We start from the raw sequence: 15,313 nt of genomic DNA on the forward strand, positions 1-15,313 counted from the left end.
ATATGTAGAAGTTTCATCATGCCCAGAGAGAAAGGAGTAATTTCTCTACATTTATGTTTTCCTCAGTTAAGTTTTACTAATCATATGCATTCCTGAAGCTTATATTCTTGGTTTTTCTATAGTAAAGGGAAATGTGTTAATTTCTGTTTGCCATAGAATAGAATAATTGTGTAAAGGAATTATTAATCAGTGCACACAGGTGTGATTTAGTGATTTATAATGTGTGAACTGTTACTTTTTATATTAAAAATCTTATCAAAATATGTATGTAAAAAGCTATTTTTTTAAGGAAATTCTGTAGGCCCCAAATCTGTGTTTCATCTTGAATATTCTGTGTAATTCCACACATAGGTAGAGAAAGTCATAACAATCTGAATAACAATACTGATGGGAAATGTTTCGTTTTAGTGGCCCTTGGCTTCAGAGTCAAGGAAATAGGTCTGAAAAACCTTTCTGACCCTTTTAAGTTCAGGAGAGGAACAGATAGTTCGGCAAGCTAGACAAAGAAGTATTTTTGAGATTGAAGAAGCCAATTGTGCAATGAAATCCTATATTAACCTTATAAACTTTGCCCTTTTGCTAAAAAAAAAAAAAGATTTAAAGGATAAACCTAAACTTAATCCTTAGTGTAGTACGTGTTTCAAAGAGTCATATTTGAGATAATAATGGGCAGCAGAAGGGGGTTATAACTGTTCCTCATGTTCTTTTGCTCAGGTCTTTTTTTCAATCCTGGTTGGAGCCTTCAGTGTTGGACAAGCTGCTCCATGCATTGATGCTTTTGCCAATGCAAGAGGAGCAGCCTGTGTGATCTTCAACATCATTGATAGTGTGAGTCATTTATTATTTCCATGTCAAAAAATTATTTGAGGCTTGCATACTTAACTCTGGCTTTAGGTTAAAAATCATGTGAAAATTAATAATGTGAAAATAAGGGACCTCTTCGTAGTAATGAGTGAAACAAAGTGCCTCTTATTAATATTTCTAAAAGTTCATCTTGAAATAATATAATAACACTGATCTCATTTTGGAAAAGTACATCTGCACCATTGTGTTATTATTAGAGTGCAGAGCAAAGATGTTTGGTCTTCTGAGTTTTTCTCCTTTGCTCTTCCATGTTGTAGCGAGGCTAGGAATATTATGATTTCTATAGACAGAACGAGTAGGTGGAAAAATTATTGGTGGGATCCATATTGACAGTATATTTTGCTGCACGTTGCCCCCTTCGAAGAAAAAAATCACTGCATGGTTCATATGACTTTGAATCAACCATACTGAATGAATGCAGTGAAATAAAGAATATAGTTTTCACATGTTGAAGCATGTCACTGCATTTACACAGATAAAATGCAAAGTAGGTACCTGAAATGTGGTCATGTAATCCAAGCAGATCCTCCTGTTTCATTGACCTAAGTCAGGAGAAAATTGCTCAGCCTCTGAATATATTTACAGTTTCCATTGCTCCTAAATAACTTGGCCCTAACCAATTGTTCAGTCTTCACAACCCAAATCCATTTCATTTGCTGTTTAGGAATACTAATTTTCACTAAATGCTGAAATACCTGGCTATATCAATTCTAATATGTCTTGTTATCACACTTGTAGAAGCATGCATATCTGACCATTTAGAAAATGTATGGGGATATGCCAAAAACTTAAAGGGAGATATTATAAGAAATGAAATTAATATATTCCTATGTACTTTTCAGAAAACATCTGTTTTCTGCAAAGGAATATTTCCTTACACACAAACACACACACACACACACATACACAAATCTACGAGTAGGTTCTGTCTCATGGGAAGAAAGTTGTACCATTCCAAGTCCTCTTTTTGTAATTTGCTAAATCATATTCCTTAAAAGTGCAGTTATTTGTTCTATGATGGAATAGTCATTGAATTTTGTTTTATTTAGAATCCTAAAATTGACAGTTTTTCAGAGAGAGGACACAAACCTGACAGCATCAAAGGGAATTTGGAGTTCAATGATGTTCACTTTTCTTATCCAGCTCGAGCTAATATCAAGGTACTGTAAGTGATATTTATAAGAATTCCTAACTCAGATTGATTGTTTAATCATCATAAAGAACCTAAAGTTGCTACTGTTTTGATATTTATATGCTTTTTCCTTTTGGGTTTTTATTCCCTTATGTGATACTTTTTTCACAATTGAAACTGAATCAAATTAGTCCCCTTTTAGGATTTTGTTGTGAAGTGTGTTCTTCTTCTCTCCTTTCCCTCACAGATCCTGAAGGGCCTCAACCTGAAGGTTGAGAGTGGGCAGACGGTGGCGCTGGTTGGGAACAGCGGCTGTGGGAAGAGCACAACAGTGCAGCTGATGCAGAGGCTCTATGACCCTGATGAGGGTAGGGTAAGTAGGAAGAACCAAGTTCTCAAAGTGGCCAGCTGGGTACCCATTAGCCCTTCGAAATTGTTTTTTCAGTAGCAAATTTGCATGGGAATCCAATTTTGGTAAAAAGGCTATAGAATTGCAATGCATCTAGATAATGTATTCAAACACTTGGACGGGTTTAAAAAATATTCAAGATGATAAAAGCCAAAGAGGCTAGACAACACTCTCTTCTGTTCTAACTAAGCATTTCATAACTCACTAACTCAACTGGAAAACAGTCATCCAGACCACTGAGACTGTTATTTTCAAGAAATTATTGGGCTTGGTCGAAAATATTCCACATAGCAATTTTTGAGAACCTGATAATCAAGGTCACAAGAAATCTCAGGACAGTAATTAAATTCATCAAAGACAGTTGAGTTTTCTTAAATGGGCTCCACGCTTGGCATGCAGTCTACCTAAAAATAAATAAATAAAATTTTTTTTAAAACTTTCTTATAGATTGAAACTTAAAGAAAAGTTGCAAGCAGGAAACACATATAGTCTTCACCCAGATTTACTAATTGTTTATATGTTGACCCATTTACTTTATTGTCTTCCTTCTCTCTCTCCATATATATAATAAACACACATGCACACATGTACACACACACACATACACACACACAAAGGCATATTTTTTTCCTGAACCTTTGAGACTAAGTTAGGGACATCATGTCCCTTGACCCTTACATACTGCAGAATATATTTTCTAAGAAGGACATTCTCTTACCTAACCACAAAATAATGATCAAAATCAGTAAATTTAATTTTAATACAATACCAGCCCATAGTATATATTCAGATTTCCTCAGTTGTACCAACTTCAGGACACTGAGTTTACCTGATACTAAAATATATTACAATTCAACAATTATGAAAACAGAAGATTACAAGTTTCAAAAAAAACCAAACAACACTAAAAGGCTTTGAGATTGAACAGAGATTACAGGAATGAATACAGAGTTCTAGGGTACATGAATTACTTATTTAATTAACTTCATAAAATACACATTTTGGAAAAATCTGATATTATTGGGGGGAACACAATCCTATCCCCATTTATTAAAGCAAACTGTAGTTTGGTTCAAGTGTAAACATTTTTATTTTTAAAAAAGACCCTAGTAAAATACTAACCTTTAAGAATATGCCTTTGAAAATATCTTATTTTTAAAATTATTATTGGAGTAGGAGTGCCTGGCTGACTCAGCCAGTGGAACATGTGACTCTTGATTTTGGGGTCATGCGTTCAAGCCCCATATTGGGCGTAGAGTCCAGTTAAAAAAATTAAAATTATGAAATTATGAAAAATTTTAAAAATGAAAAAATAAAATAAAATAATTATTGGAGTAATACATATTTTTAAAATATACATGTCAACAGGGAAAAAAGTCTTTAGAAATTCTATAACTCAGATATTCACTGTTCACATCATGATTTAGCAATTTTCTTACTAAAATATTAAAAGAAATGTTCAGTGGTACAGTTCATTTATTTAATTTTTCCTTGAACTCCTCTTTAATTAAACATAGTAAAGCTAAAATAAAAGAAAGCAATAAATAGAAATATGATTTATGATATATAGGAAAAACTATTATATTTAATATTTGAGAAATTAATATGAATCCATAATAGGATATGAACATGAAAATCTTTTGAGAATAAATATGCTTCTGTAGGGGGCGCCTGGGTGGCTCAGTCGTTAAGCATCTGCCTTCGGCTCAGGTCAAGATCCCAGGGTCCTGGGATCGAGGCCCGCATCGGGCTCCCTGCTCAGCGGGAAGCCTGCTTCTCCCTCTCCCACTCCCCCTGCTTGTGTTCCCTCTCTCGCGGTCTCTCTCTCTCAAATAAATAAAATCTTTAAAAAAAAAATGCATCTGTAAAAATTTTCAAGAAATGTTCAGCCTCATTTATAAATATTTACGAAACAGGGGTGCCTGGGTGGCTCAGTTGGTTAAGTGCCTGCCTTTGGCTCAGGTGATGATCCTGGAGTCCCAGGATCGAGTCCCGCGTCGGGCCCCCTGCTCAGCGGGGAGTCTGCTTCTCCCTCTGACACTCCCCGCCTCTCATGCTCTCTCTCTGTCTCATTCTTTCTCTCTCAAATAAATAAATAAAATCTTTAAATATTTACAAAACAAAGCAAATGTAAGGTACCAGTTTGCACTTATTAATTAGAAAAAAGCAAATTAAAATTATGAGACCCAGACCTAGTAAACTGCCAAAAAGCAGATACATTTATTTATTTTTGTTGACACTATAAATTACTAAACTCTTTTTAGAGTGTTGTTTATTCAACCTTTATCCAGCAAATAATAAATACCCAACATACACCTGTCATTGTACAGGTAAGAAATTGTTATCAGAGAAATAAAAAGAAATCATACTCTTCAACCTGGTAACTCTCTACTTCTACAATGATTGTCTTTCAAGTTCCCTGAAAGAAGTCAAATATCTAGCAGGTGGGAAATGCTAAAATAAAATATGGTATATTACATCTAGTAAAACCATAATGCCATCAAAATGATATGTAGACTATGTAGGTAAATGGACATTTTTATTCAAATTTAAATAGTGATAAGGAAAAAATAATAGTATGCCAAAAATATGTAACCTAGTATCGCTTATGGAGAATAATCCAACCATGAAAAAACTGTATGTGTAAGATAATAAATATGCTTTTCATTTCTATTCTTGATCATTGCTGTTTGTTTCTAATTCTCATTTCTAACCATTTGTAGCCACAAAAATAAGTTAAATAAGTTAATAAGCTAAATGTTAGCTAAGACTTTTTGTATCAAATTAAAGAGTCTTGATGCTTTAGATGTCAGATGGTTTAAAATATTTAATGGAAATATTTCTTTCTTTCAGATTAACATTGATGGGCAGGATATTAGGACCTTTAATGTAAGGTATCTCAGGGAAATCATTGGAGTGGTGAGTCAGGAGCCAGTGTTATTTTCTACCACAATTGCTGAAAATATTCGTTATGGCCGTGAAAACGTCACCATGGATGAGATAGAGAAAGCTGTCAAAGAGGCCAATGCCTATGACTTTATCATGAAACTACCACAGGTAAGGGCTCTGTTAATGTAGTTGCCCTTGGAATTTGAATTTGACTTCATGCGAGCGAGTTCTTTCTTCAAAGTTTAAGCTAAGAATGTTTGAGATGCAAGATTGTTCAACTTTCCTTAGGCAAAGTCCCTTGCATTATTCAGTTGGAGCTGTAAGGAGTTCGGCCTGGTACAGGAGTCCTATAAAATTTTATGCAGAGTATATGGTAGTAGTTTTTTAGAATTCAGTATTCATTGATTTTATTATAATTTAGGACTCATTACCATAGTCAAAATGAAGCTCCACGTCATCTTCATGAATTTCTAGACTCCAGAGCCTTTTCTGTTTAAACTATATCAAGCGTTCCTCCACGTTTTCTGTGTTGTAGAAGTTCGACACCCTGGTTGGAGACAGAGGGGCCCAGCTGAGTGGTGGACAGAAGCAGAGGATCGCCATCGCTCGGGCCCTGGTTCGCAACCCCAAGATCCTCCTGCTGGACGAGGCCACGTCAGCCCTGGACACTGAGAGCGAAGCAGAGGTACAGGCGGCCCTGGATAAGGTCAGTCAACCCGAAACACCTGAAGGACCAGCGCACTGAAGCTTTATGGGAAATTCTTGCTGATGCTTTGTGCCTCTAGATCGAAAAACATAAACATGAGAGCAAGTGAAGCTCTCTCCTGGGGCTTTATTGATTTCCCTTTTCTGTCAGGTCACGAGGCAAAGAGGGGTAGATGGCCCATTAACCAGCTTGCTCTGACAAAAGTGCACGGGGCTCAAATCAGGCATATGCAGTGAGCCACTTAGTGCCGTTTACTTCTTGCTCAGAGGCTGTTGCTTTGATCAAGAGTAGTCATGTCAAAAAAAAAAAAGAAAAAAGTCGTGTTAGAATGTCCAAAGAAAAATCTGGTTACCTAGACACCGGTCCGATGGAAAAACAGCTCAAAATACTTGCCTTATTCTGTAGGTAGGCAGTACCATTATCTTTATTCATGAAGGCGAAAGGAAGGCAAAAGGAAGTAAAGTTCACTTTGTGTGTTTGCCTAAGCACGTAAATAAGTGACACATTTCAAGGATGTGAGCTCACATGCCCAACTCTGGTATTTCTGAATCTCTCACTGTTGGTTTTCAAAGCTGAAGCTTCACAGGAAGAACCTTGTGTTGGGACAGTCTTGCGGTCACTGCTGATGTCATCTGTGCTAATGACCCAGGATAATAACCGGAGTCAGAGACACGGGATCAATGGGCCGCAAAACCAGAAATATCACACGTGTATTTGGTTTCAGAAAGCTTAGTAATCAAGTGTGCCGGTGACTTCATGGCTTCTATCCAAACTACCTCTTGCAATTTTAGGGATAAGCTGTATGAATCTTATTTTTTCAGGGAAACTTACACCTGAATCCTAAGTACACACTCTGTGCTATAAACTGTAGTTAGTCAATGCTTCACGGTTCATCAGATGAACATTTTGGCTTATTTTATATAATTTAATCTAATAATGATTAATGAGATGATAGTTATTACTCACAAATTCTTGCACCGAATTATATTGCTTTCATGTATGTTAAGTCTCAATATTAAGGAACCAAAATATATACACAGGAAACTGGCATTTGGTTGGTTAATCAGGCATGACTTAAAGCAGGAAATTATTTTATTAAATGCATAAATTAAAACATAAAAACTAACTTAAATGGGGATTCATATGTTGACATAGACTTTTTTAGGAGATGTCAGGTAGGATAAGAAAGATATTAATGGGGGGAAGGCCCATTCAGGTCCCATTTAGGTCCCTAAAACCTAGGTCCCAATACTTTCTAGGATACAAATATTCAATATATTAGCCCTTTACATGCTAAAAGAACAGAATTACTGGACATGTTATTTTTTGTGATATGGATCCTATCAGAAAAATTGTAGTCTTGCAAGTTTTAATTCATACTTAGACAAGTTACTTCATTCAATTTTAGCAATTGGGGTTCTCTAGGATTATGACCCACTCCCCAGTTGATAAACCTTTAGGTTTTAAAAATAAAAATAGCTGATGAATCACCCATAATTTTTTTTTAAGAAAAGCCATCAGCAGCTTGGAGAGGGGTTAAGAGCATAGACTTTGGTGCTGGACAGCCTGAGGCTAGAGTCCTGGCTCTGTCCCTTTCTAGCTGCACGATCTTGGGCAAATGAACCTCTCTCTAAGCCTGAGATCCTGCATAAGTAACTGGGGAGAGGGGGAGAAATAGTGTCGTAGGATGGTTGAAAAGATTAAATGTGTACTACATGTAAAGTTATTAGCACATGCCTTGCGCATTGGGGAACACCGATGCTATTATTATGGTGACTGCCATTGCCATGATTATTAATTGTACTAATTGCAGAATTGGTTACCTATTGCTGCATAACAAACCATCCCAAATTTGGATTTAAAACAATAATTCTGTGGATTGACTGGGTGGATCTTCTGCTGTTTTCACCTGAGCATATGGATGCTTTTACCTGGAGGGCTGACTTAGCTAAAATAGTCCAAGATGGCCTTACTCCCATGCTGACTGTTGACTGGGCATCTCATGTGGATTCTCATACTCAAACTCATACAATAGGCTAGTGTGGCTGCCTTCCATGGCCTTCTCAGGACTTTGTCCCAGAGGCAGAAGCTAGAAGACATCTAGAGGCTTAGACTCCAGAACTCACACAGTGTCACTTTCATCACATTCTGTTGGTCCCAGCAAGCCACAAGGCAGCCCAGACTGAAGGAGTGAGGAGACAGAGTCCACCTCTTGATGGGTGAGCTGTAAAGTGTCTGTGACCATGTTTAACCTTCCACAACACACTCTCTCCCACAATTACTCACCCTTCTCCCATGTGCAAGATAAATTCACCTCTTCTCAATACCCTCAAAATTTTCATGCAGCTATGACATCAGGTTCAAAGTCCAGTACCTGAAGATCTGTATGAGGTCCAGATATGGATTGATTCTTCATGTTATGCTCATCTTGGTCCAGAGATCTGTGAACTCAAGAGACAAGTTGTCTTCCACACACACCCCCAACATGCAATGTTGATGCAAGAACAGGATAATAATAGTCACTCCCATTCAAAAATTAGAACAGGAAGCACATAGCAGTTACTGGTCCAGAGCAATTCTGAAGTGCAGTCAGGTGCATGTAGCCAGTTACCCCACTGCTCCAGGGAAAGGGAACATTCCTTGATTAAGGCCCAGTACCACCTCCAACAGTGGAGTGGTCTCCTTGGGTTTGGGCTCCACCCCCTGGGCCCTTAGATCCTCTCTCTGGGAGGTCTTTCCTTTGCAATAAGAAATGGCCTGTGTCTGCAGCTGAGTAGCTTTCTCAGCATGCTTTCTGTCCATAGAAATTTGGGACCTGCAGTCCTCTTTACATTTTGAATTTTCTCAGTCTCTTTCAGTTCAAGGTGGTAGATATTCTTAAAGACTGTGAGTTTGTATGGAATCCGACCATGGCTCACTCAAGCCCCAAAAGCTACATCTCTAAGTTTTTTCCAAAATGAACCTCTCTCTACTTTGGGCCACACGTCAAGCTCCCATGAGAAAACCCTTACTTAAGAGTCTCCAAAGCCCTTTTATGTAGCTGTGGGTGTCTACGAGAATCTGCCTTAAATGTCTCAGAGATTTTAACCAAAAAGTCTTCTACTCACACACTGATTTAATCTTTGGCTTCACTTCACTGGATGACTGACAGTTCATTCCCCAACCAAGCAGGTAGTGGGTCTTCTGTGTTTCCTCTAGATTCACCTTGCAAGCCAAATAGCTCCTTCTTAAGCTCACCATTCTCTTCCCGTACTTTGAAACATAGAGCCAGTGGAATCGCATTGGCACTTTAAACATTCTATTTAGAGATCTCTGGAATCTTCTTAGCCTGATGTACAAGTTCAGTAGATTAAATACCTTTTCTTTCAAGTCACTGCAGGACACATTTTTTCCCCAGGTATTCCAAGGTTATATAATGCAGGCAACCCTCTTTCCAAGCACCAGGAGCAATGTCCTTACTTTTCTTCCAGTCTTCACTAACAAGATTTCTGCATCAGCTGCTTTAAGTCAAAACTTGGTGAGACGGCTGGTGTTGTTCCTCTGTTGGTTTGCCTAGTCTCCCTTAGGCAGCTACTTTCAGCTCAGGGTCCACTGGGCTGGAACGTTCAGGATGGCCTCACTCTTGGGCCCGGCAGTTGGTAATGGCTGTTGCCTGAGGAAGCTCAGTTCTGCCCATGAGGCTTCTCATCTTCCAGTAGATTAGACAAGCTTCCTTTTACTGTGATTTCAAGGTAGCAAACTCACAAATATAAGGCCTCTTGAAGCCCAGGTTCTGGAAATTGCCAAGTGTCAATTCCTTCACATTCTTTTGATCAGAACAAGTCACAGGACCTGCCCAGATCTGAGGAGTTGGAGAAATAGACTCCACCTCTGGATGGGAGTGTTTGTGGCCATGTTTAATTTACCATGGTTGCTATGACTACTTTATAATCTACCTAATCGACTCCATACTTTGCAAGATAACTAAGCTGATCTATTTTGCAGACAATAAATCATATCTTTAAAAGGGAAATCCTTCATTACTGCACTTCCCTCAATGATACTAGTCAGTCACTTGGGCCAGTCATTCTAAGGTACAAACTAACTATATTTTAACAATGATCAGTTGAATTTTGTAATTTATTATTTTTCCTCTGAGAGGCATAAGGATATAGTGCTATTACATCTATTGTTCTTCCCTGATTACCTATCCTGTAAGAATATTTTTCTTTTGTGTATCCTTTATACATTTATCAATACCTCATGTGTGACACCAACTTGTCGTAGTTATTTATTTACTTATGTGCCTCCTCTCTCCTAGAAAGAATAAATCCTCTAAGAGGCAGAATTAATAAATGGTTCATGTTTATATCTTTTTTTTAAGTAAGCTCTATGTCCAACGTGGGACTTCAACTTAGGACCCTGAGATCAAGGGTCAGGTCCTCTACCAACTGAGCCAGCCAGGTGCCCCTGTGTTTATATCTTTTTTTAACACTTAATCAGTGCCTAGCACGTAGTAGATTCTAAATAAATATTTACTGAATTGATTACCATGGTCCAGCTCATTGAAATAATACATGTCTATGTAAAAAAAAAAAAATTTTTAAGGACCATATCAGCTGTTGACTCAATAGATAGCAAATATTTACCAAAACAAACAATAGGTTTTTCCATATAAGATCTTAAAAAATACAAATGCAGATTTGTTATTTTTATTTTTAAAAGAAAGTCAATAATCAAAAAGTCTCATACCTACATGACTCTCCTACTCACAGTGTTACCATACTGGAGGGGCAAGAGAAAAATAAAACTAGCCTCCATGTAATTTTATCAAATGATTCCAAAGGTTTCATTTTATACTCCCCCCTGCCCCTTTCCCTCAGAGGTTCCAGAAAGGCTAATGGATTAGTACTCCCTTTGTTTGGACCTGCCTTTTATCCCTGCACATCCAACATTTGCAGAAGATCCACATTTCTTAACAGTTGATGTCCTTGAATCTAGGATATTTATTTGCCAATATTTTTTCATCATTGGAACATTGGCGAGTTCTGAAAAAAACAAAAAAAAAAAACAAAAAAAACCTCTTCGTTTCAAATATCTACTCTTGCCAGAATTTCTTGGTCAAGGGTGACAGTTGCTAACTTTTAAATTCACCAATACATCCTTTGTTTCTCCTGCACACCAATCATTTACTCACAAGTCTAACTGTAATTCCTCTGGGCTTTTTTTTAATGTTGATGTAGTATCAACCTATGATTATCATAATGTTAATATAGTCACTGTTAACAATTTACTCATCACTATTAGTATCACGAGTATGATTAGAATGATCAAATTATTTCCTACGTGCCTTACCGTACATGGACCAAGCCATGCAGCTTTCACATCGGTGGGTATTTATGAATGCTTCCTTGGGGCCTGGGTATTAAAAATTGAAAGTCTGAAATGTTATCCAATAGAGCAATGCTCTAGTCTCTGTCTTTTTCTGTGGTTTAACTCTTTTATACTTATTTAAACACAGTTGATGATGGTAATGTTAGTGTAAGGACTGACGGAGAAAGACCACATTATTTTTTTCCAAGTCGCTACACAGTTGGCTCCATACCACTTACTGTACAGTCTACCCTTTTCCCTACTGGTAGACAATGCCATATTTATCATATACTAATTCTTAAATGTTTTATGTCTATTTCTGGACTCTCTATTTTAGTTTATTGATCAAGTTGCCTATTCATTGATAGCTTCCCCTGGATTTTACTATTGTAATTCCTATTTTGAGTAGCATTTTATGTGTAATATCTGTTGGAGGTTTTCCCCTCTCGCTAACTTCTTTCTCAGAAATTTCATGGCTGCTCTTTGTTAAAAAAAAAAAAATTGGGATATAATTCATATACTGTGAAGTTCACCCTTTTGAAATGTACAATTCACTGATTTTTAGTATATTCACAAGATTTTGCAACAATTACTGCTGTCTAATTGCAGAAGATTTTCATCATTCCCAAAGGAAACCTTGTACCCATTATCAGGTCACTCCCCATTCCATGCTCATCCCAGCCCTTGACAATCACTAATCTACCTTCTGTCTCTATGGGTTTGCCTATTTTGGAAATTTCATATAAATGGAATCATACAATGCATGGTCTTCTGTAACCGGTTTCTTTCATTTAGTGTAATGTTTTCAAAGTCCATCCATATTCAAGCATGCATGAGAATGTCATTCCTTTTTATTCCATTGCATGGATGTACTTCATTTTGTTTAATCCCTTGATTAACTGATGAACATGTGGATTGTTCCCACTTTTTGGCTATTATGAATCCTAGCTGTCATTTTTAATTTGCATTTTTAACTGCTTAGGTGAATTAAGCTCTCCTCTAATAACCATCCTAATGACATTGTTTTATTGCCTTGGAATAGGAGTGCTCTTAAGAAGCTATAGCCTAAGAGAGCCATTGAGTATCAAAAAGAATAACCTTTATTAATGGTATGAATAATATGATGAGCATTTTCCAGGGTTTAAATGCCCATTGATAAACCCACCAAGCTAACATGTGAGTTCACAGAACTACTTAACGGGGTGATTTGTAGATTTTAGCAGGCATAAAACTCACCTGGGGCACTTGTTAAAAAACAAACGTATTGGCCCCACTCCAGAGATAGTGATGCAGATGGTCCCTGAACTAATATTTAAACCATCCTGATCCCCAAGTACATTTTCATCTGAACTGCCTGTGTGCAGCCCATCAGAATTACAGCTGAAATCAGGCTCCTCCAAAGAAACCCTACAGGAGTGCCCCTGAGAAGGCTGCACTTGACAACAATTCTGCTAACAGGTCACTTCTGAAGCTCTAACCTGCCATATAACTGGCAAGGAAGGCTCAGACAAGTATGAAAACACTAGAGAAGGGTCAGACCTTCTCTTGGTTTTCTTGCGTAAGCCTCCACCACCGTGAGCCTCCCAAATTATCCATCCTCGTACTGGAGAGGTTGGCCTCCTTTCTGGTCCAGAACTCAAGCCTCACCTTAGCCTTCCATAGATGAGGGTCCCTGTCCCACAGGGGAAGCTGCTCTCATCAGCTGCAAACACGTGCATCCACGTGCTGACCCATGCATGCACCTAGTAACCCTGCTGCATCTCATCCGTCCTCCGTTCAGGCCAGAGAAGGCCGGACCACCATTGTGATAGCCCATCGACTGTCCACTATCCGAAACGCAGACGTAATCGCCGGGTTTGAGGATGGTGTCATTGTGGAGCAAGGAAGCCACCGGGAGCTGATGAAGAAGGAAGGCGTGTACTTCAGGCTTGTTAACATGCAGGTATGTGCGCCCCAGGATTTTGTTTTCGGCTTCTCAGTAGAGTGTTCTTTATATTATTAAAACATCAGGCAGCTAATGCCATGCTGAGAAATAGAAAACTTCAGGAAGATACCAAAAATGTGCATCTGAGACTTGAATTCAGAATCAGCCAAAGAATCCTGAAAGAGAGAAAAGTGAGGGAGGAGGGAAGTAAAGGAAGACGTCAAAAACATTTCGAATTTATTCCTCAGGACAGAGATCCTTAATTGCCCCGAGGAATGTGTTCAAGCTAGCAGGTCCTTTCCACCATGAGATTAAGGACCATCAGAGAAGTGGCAGGAGGAAGAGGGCAATGCCAGGATCTCCAGCAGTTGGAGGAGGTCCTGTGTGATTTTAAAACGCTTCTTGGATGATCCTAACAAAACCAGCAATAAGAGTCATGACTTTAGGAAGTGAATAGTGTGGTCTTTTTAAAAAAATCATTCACTCTAGTTCCTAAAACAGGTACTATTGATAATTATTGGTTTGTATTACTATTGTATAATGCTTACTTGTGCAACTTTACAGAATAATTAACCTAGAAATATTTTTTCTATAAACATGATTCTTATATCAAAGCAAATGTATATATATCTATAAATATAACTATTATGTACATGGGTATTTTGTTTTTTTCTTAACATTTCAGATATATCATCCAGATGTTAACATTTTATTTCATTTTCTAAAAGATTTATTTATTTATTTATTTGATAGAGACAGCAAGAGAGGGAACATAAGCAGGGGGAGTGGGAGAGGGAGAAGCAGGCTTCCCGCTGAGCAGGGAGCCCAATGTGGGGCTCGATCCCAGGACCTTGAGATCATGACCTGAGCCAAAGGCAGATGCTTAACGACTGAGCCACCCAGGCGCCCCAGATGGTAACATTTTAATGGGTACTCAGCAGTCCATTATATTAATGTGTAATAAATTGCTTAGTCATTTCTCTAAAGTTGGACACTTGGTTTATTTCCAGTATTTCTCTAAGATTTTATTTATTTATTTGAGGGAGAGAGAGAGAAAGTGTGCATGTGCAAGCACGAGCGTGTGTGGGGGGGGACAAAGGAAGGGGCAGAGAATCTCCAGCAGACTCCCCGCTGAGCACAGAGCCCCACGCGGGCTCAATCTCACGACCCTGAGATCATGACCTGAGCTGAAATCAAGGGTCATACACTTAACTGAGCCAACCAGTCACCCCTATTCCTCTATTCTAAATATGTTTCCTCTGCTATCCAAAAGTAGAATGCTCCTATAAAACCTTTCATAAGCCAAAATGGTGTAAAGCAAAGAAGAAATTACCATTAATTTACATGGAAAAAAACTGTGAGCATTCCCAGACCCAAAAAATAACCTCTCTTGGGCTTTTCTGATACCTTAGGACAGATTTTGCTAACAGGTACACAAAACAAATCGACATAAAGCACAGAGGCTCAGAGACACAGCGCAAAGCTCTGGCCACCAGGTGCTGAGATGCTGAGTGTCGTCTGGGAAGGAGCTTGGCCCTCTCTGGCGGCCGAACCAAGGCTGAAAGCTATTTTCACTCTTTGCCTTTTTTTCATAAGACCGAAAATCCTCTTCAGATTTCTTTTTGTTAGTGAAAATAGGTACTAATGTAGGTTTTTCGTAAAAGTGAAGCTGCATAACGTGAACTTTCAAGAAAATCAGGGAATACTTCTATTACCCCTTGGAAACGTGGTTCCAAAAAAGTTGAGTCAAAACTTGGCTTTGTTTTCTGACAAGTAACTTCTCCAAGCCTTAGTGTCCACATTTAAAACACTAAATCTACCATGCAAGCTTGTTATAAGGTGAAGAAATAAGCATCTGAATATGCTTTAAAAAAAAAACACTTTAAAAGTGTTAATTTTATGGTATGTGAAATGTTTTAATAAACTTATTTTTTTTTAAAAAAAGCATCCGACACAAAATAGATGCATGATAAATAATTAGTTACTGAAATTTTCAAAGTCCCCAAAGTGAAACTACCACATGAAACGATGGAAAAT

At 38.0% G+C, this 15,313-nt stretch overlaps 1 protein-coding gene across 1 annotated transcript in view; it reads left to right on the forward strand.

Annotated features, from left to right (window-relative positions):
- LOC102741359 (phosphatidylcholine translocator ABCB4-like) overlaps positions 1–15,313 on the forward strand; it is a 51,586-nt gene that overhangs the window by 22,651 nt on the left and 13,622 nt on the right. The window contains exons 10-15 of the mRNA XM_081799701.1: positions 715–828; positions 1,914–2,024; positions 2,244–2,369; positions 5,259–5,462; positions 5,830–6,000; positions 13,133–13,330. Of these exons, the coding sequence (XP_081655827.1) occupies positions 715–828; positions 1,914–2,024; positions 2,244–2,369; positions 5,259–5,462; positions 5,830–6,000; positions 13,133–13,330 (924 nt within the window). The remainder of the gene's footprint in view (positions 1–714; positions 829–1,913; positions 2,025–2,243; positions 2,370–5,258; positions 5,463–5,829; positions 6,001–13,132; positions 13,331–15,313) is intronic.

The sequence above is a fragment of the Leptonychotes weddellii genome, chromosome 12 (genome assembly GCF_054177405.1).
Source record: "Leptonychotes weddellii isolate Sample4059 chromosome 12, ASM5417740v2, whole genome shotgun sequence".
NCBI classification, from domain to species: Eukaryota; Metazoa; Chordata; class Mammalia; order Carnivora; family Phocidae; genus Leptonychotes; species Leptonychotes weddellii.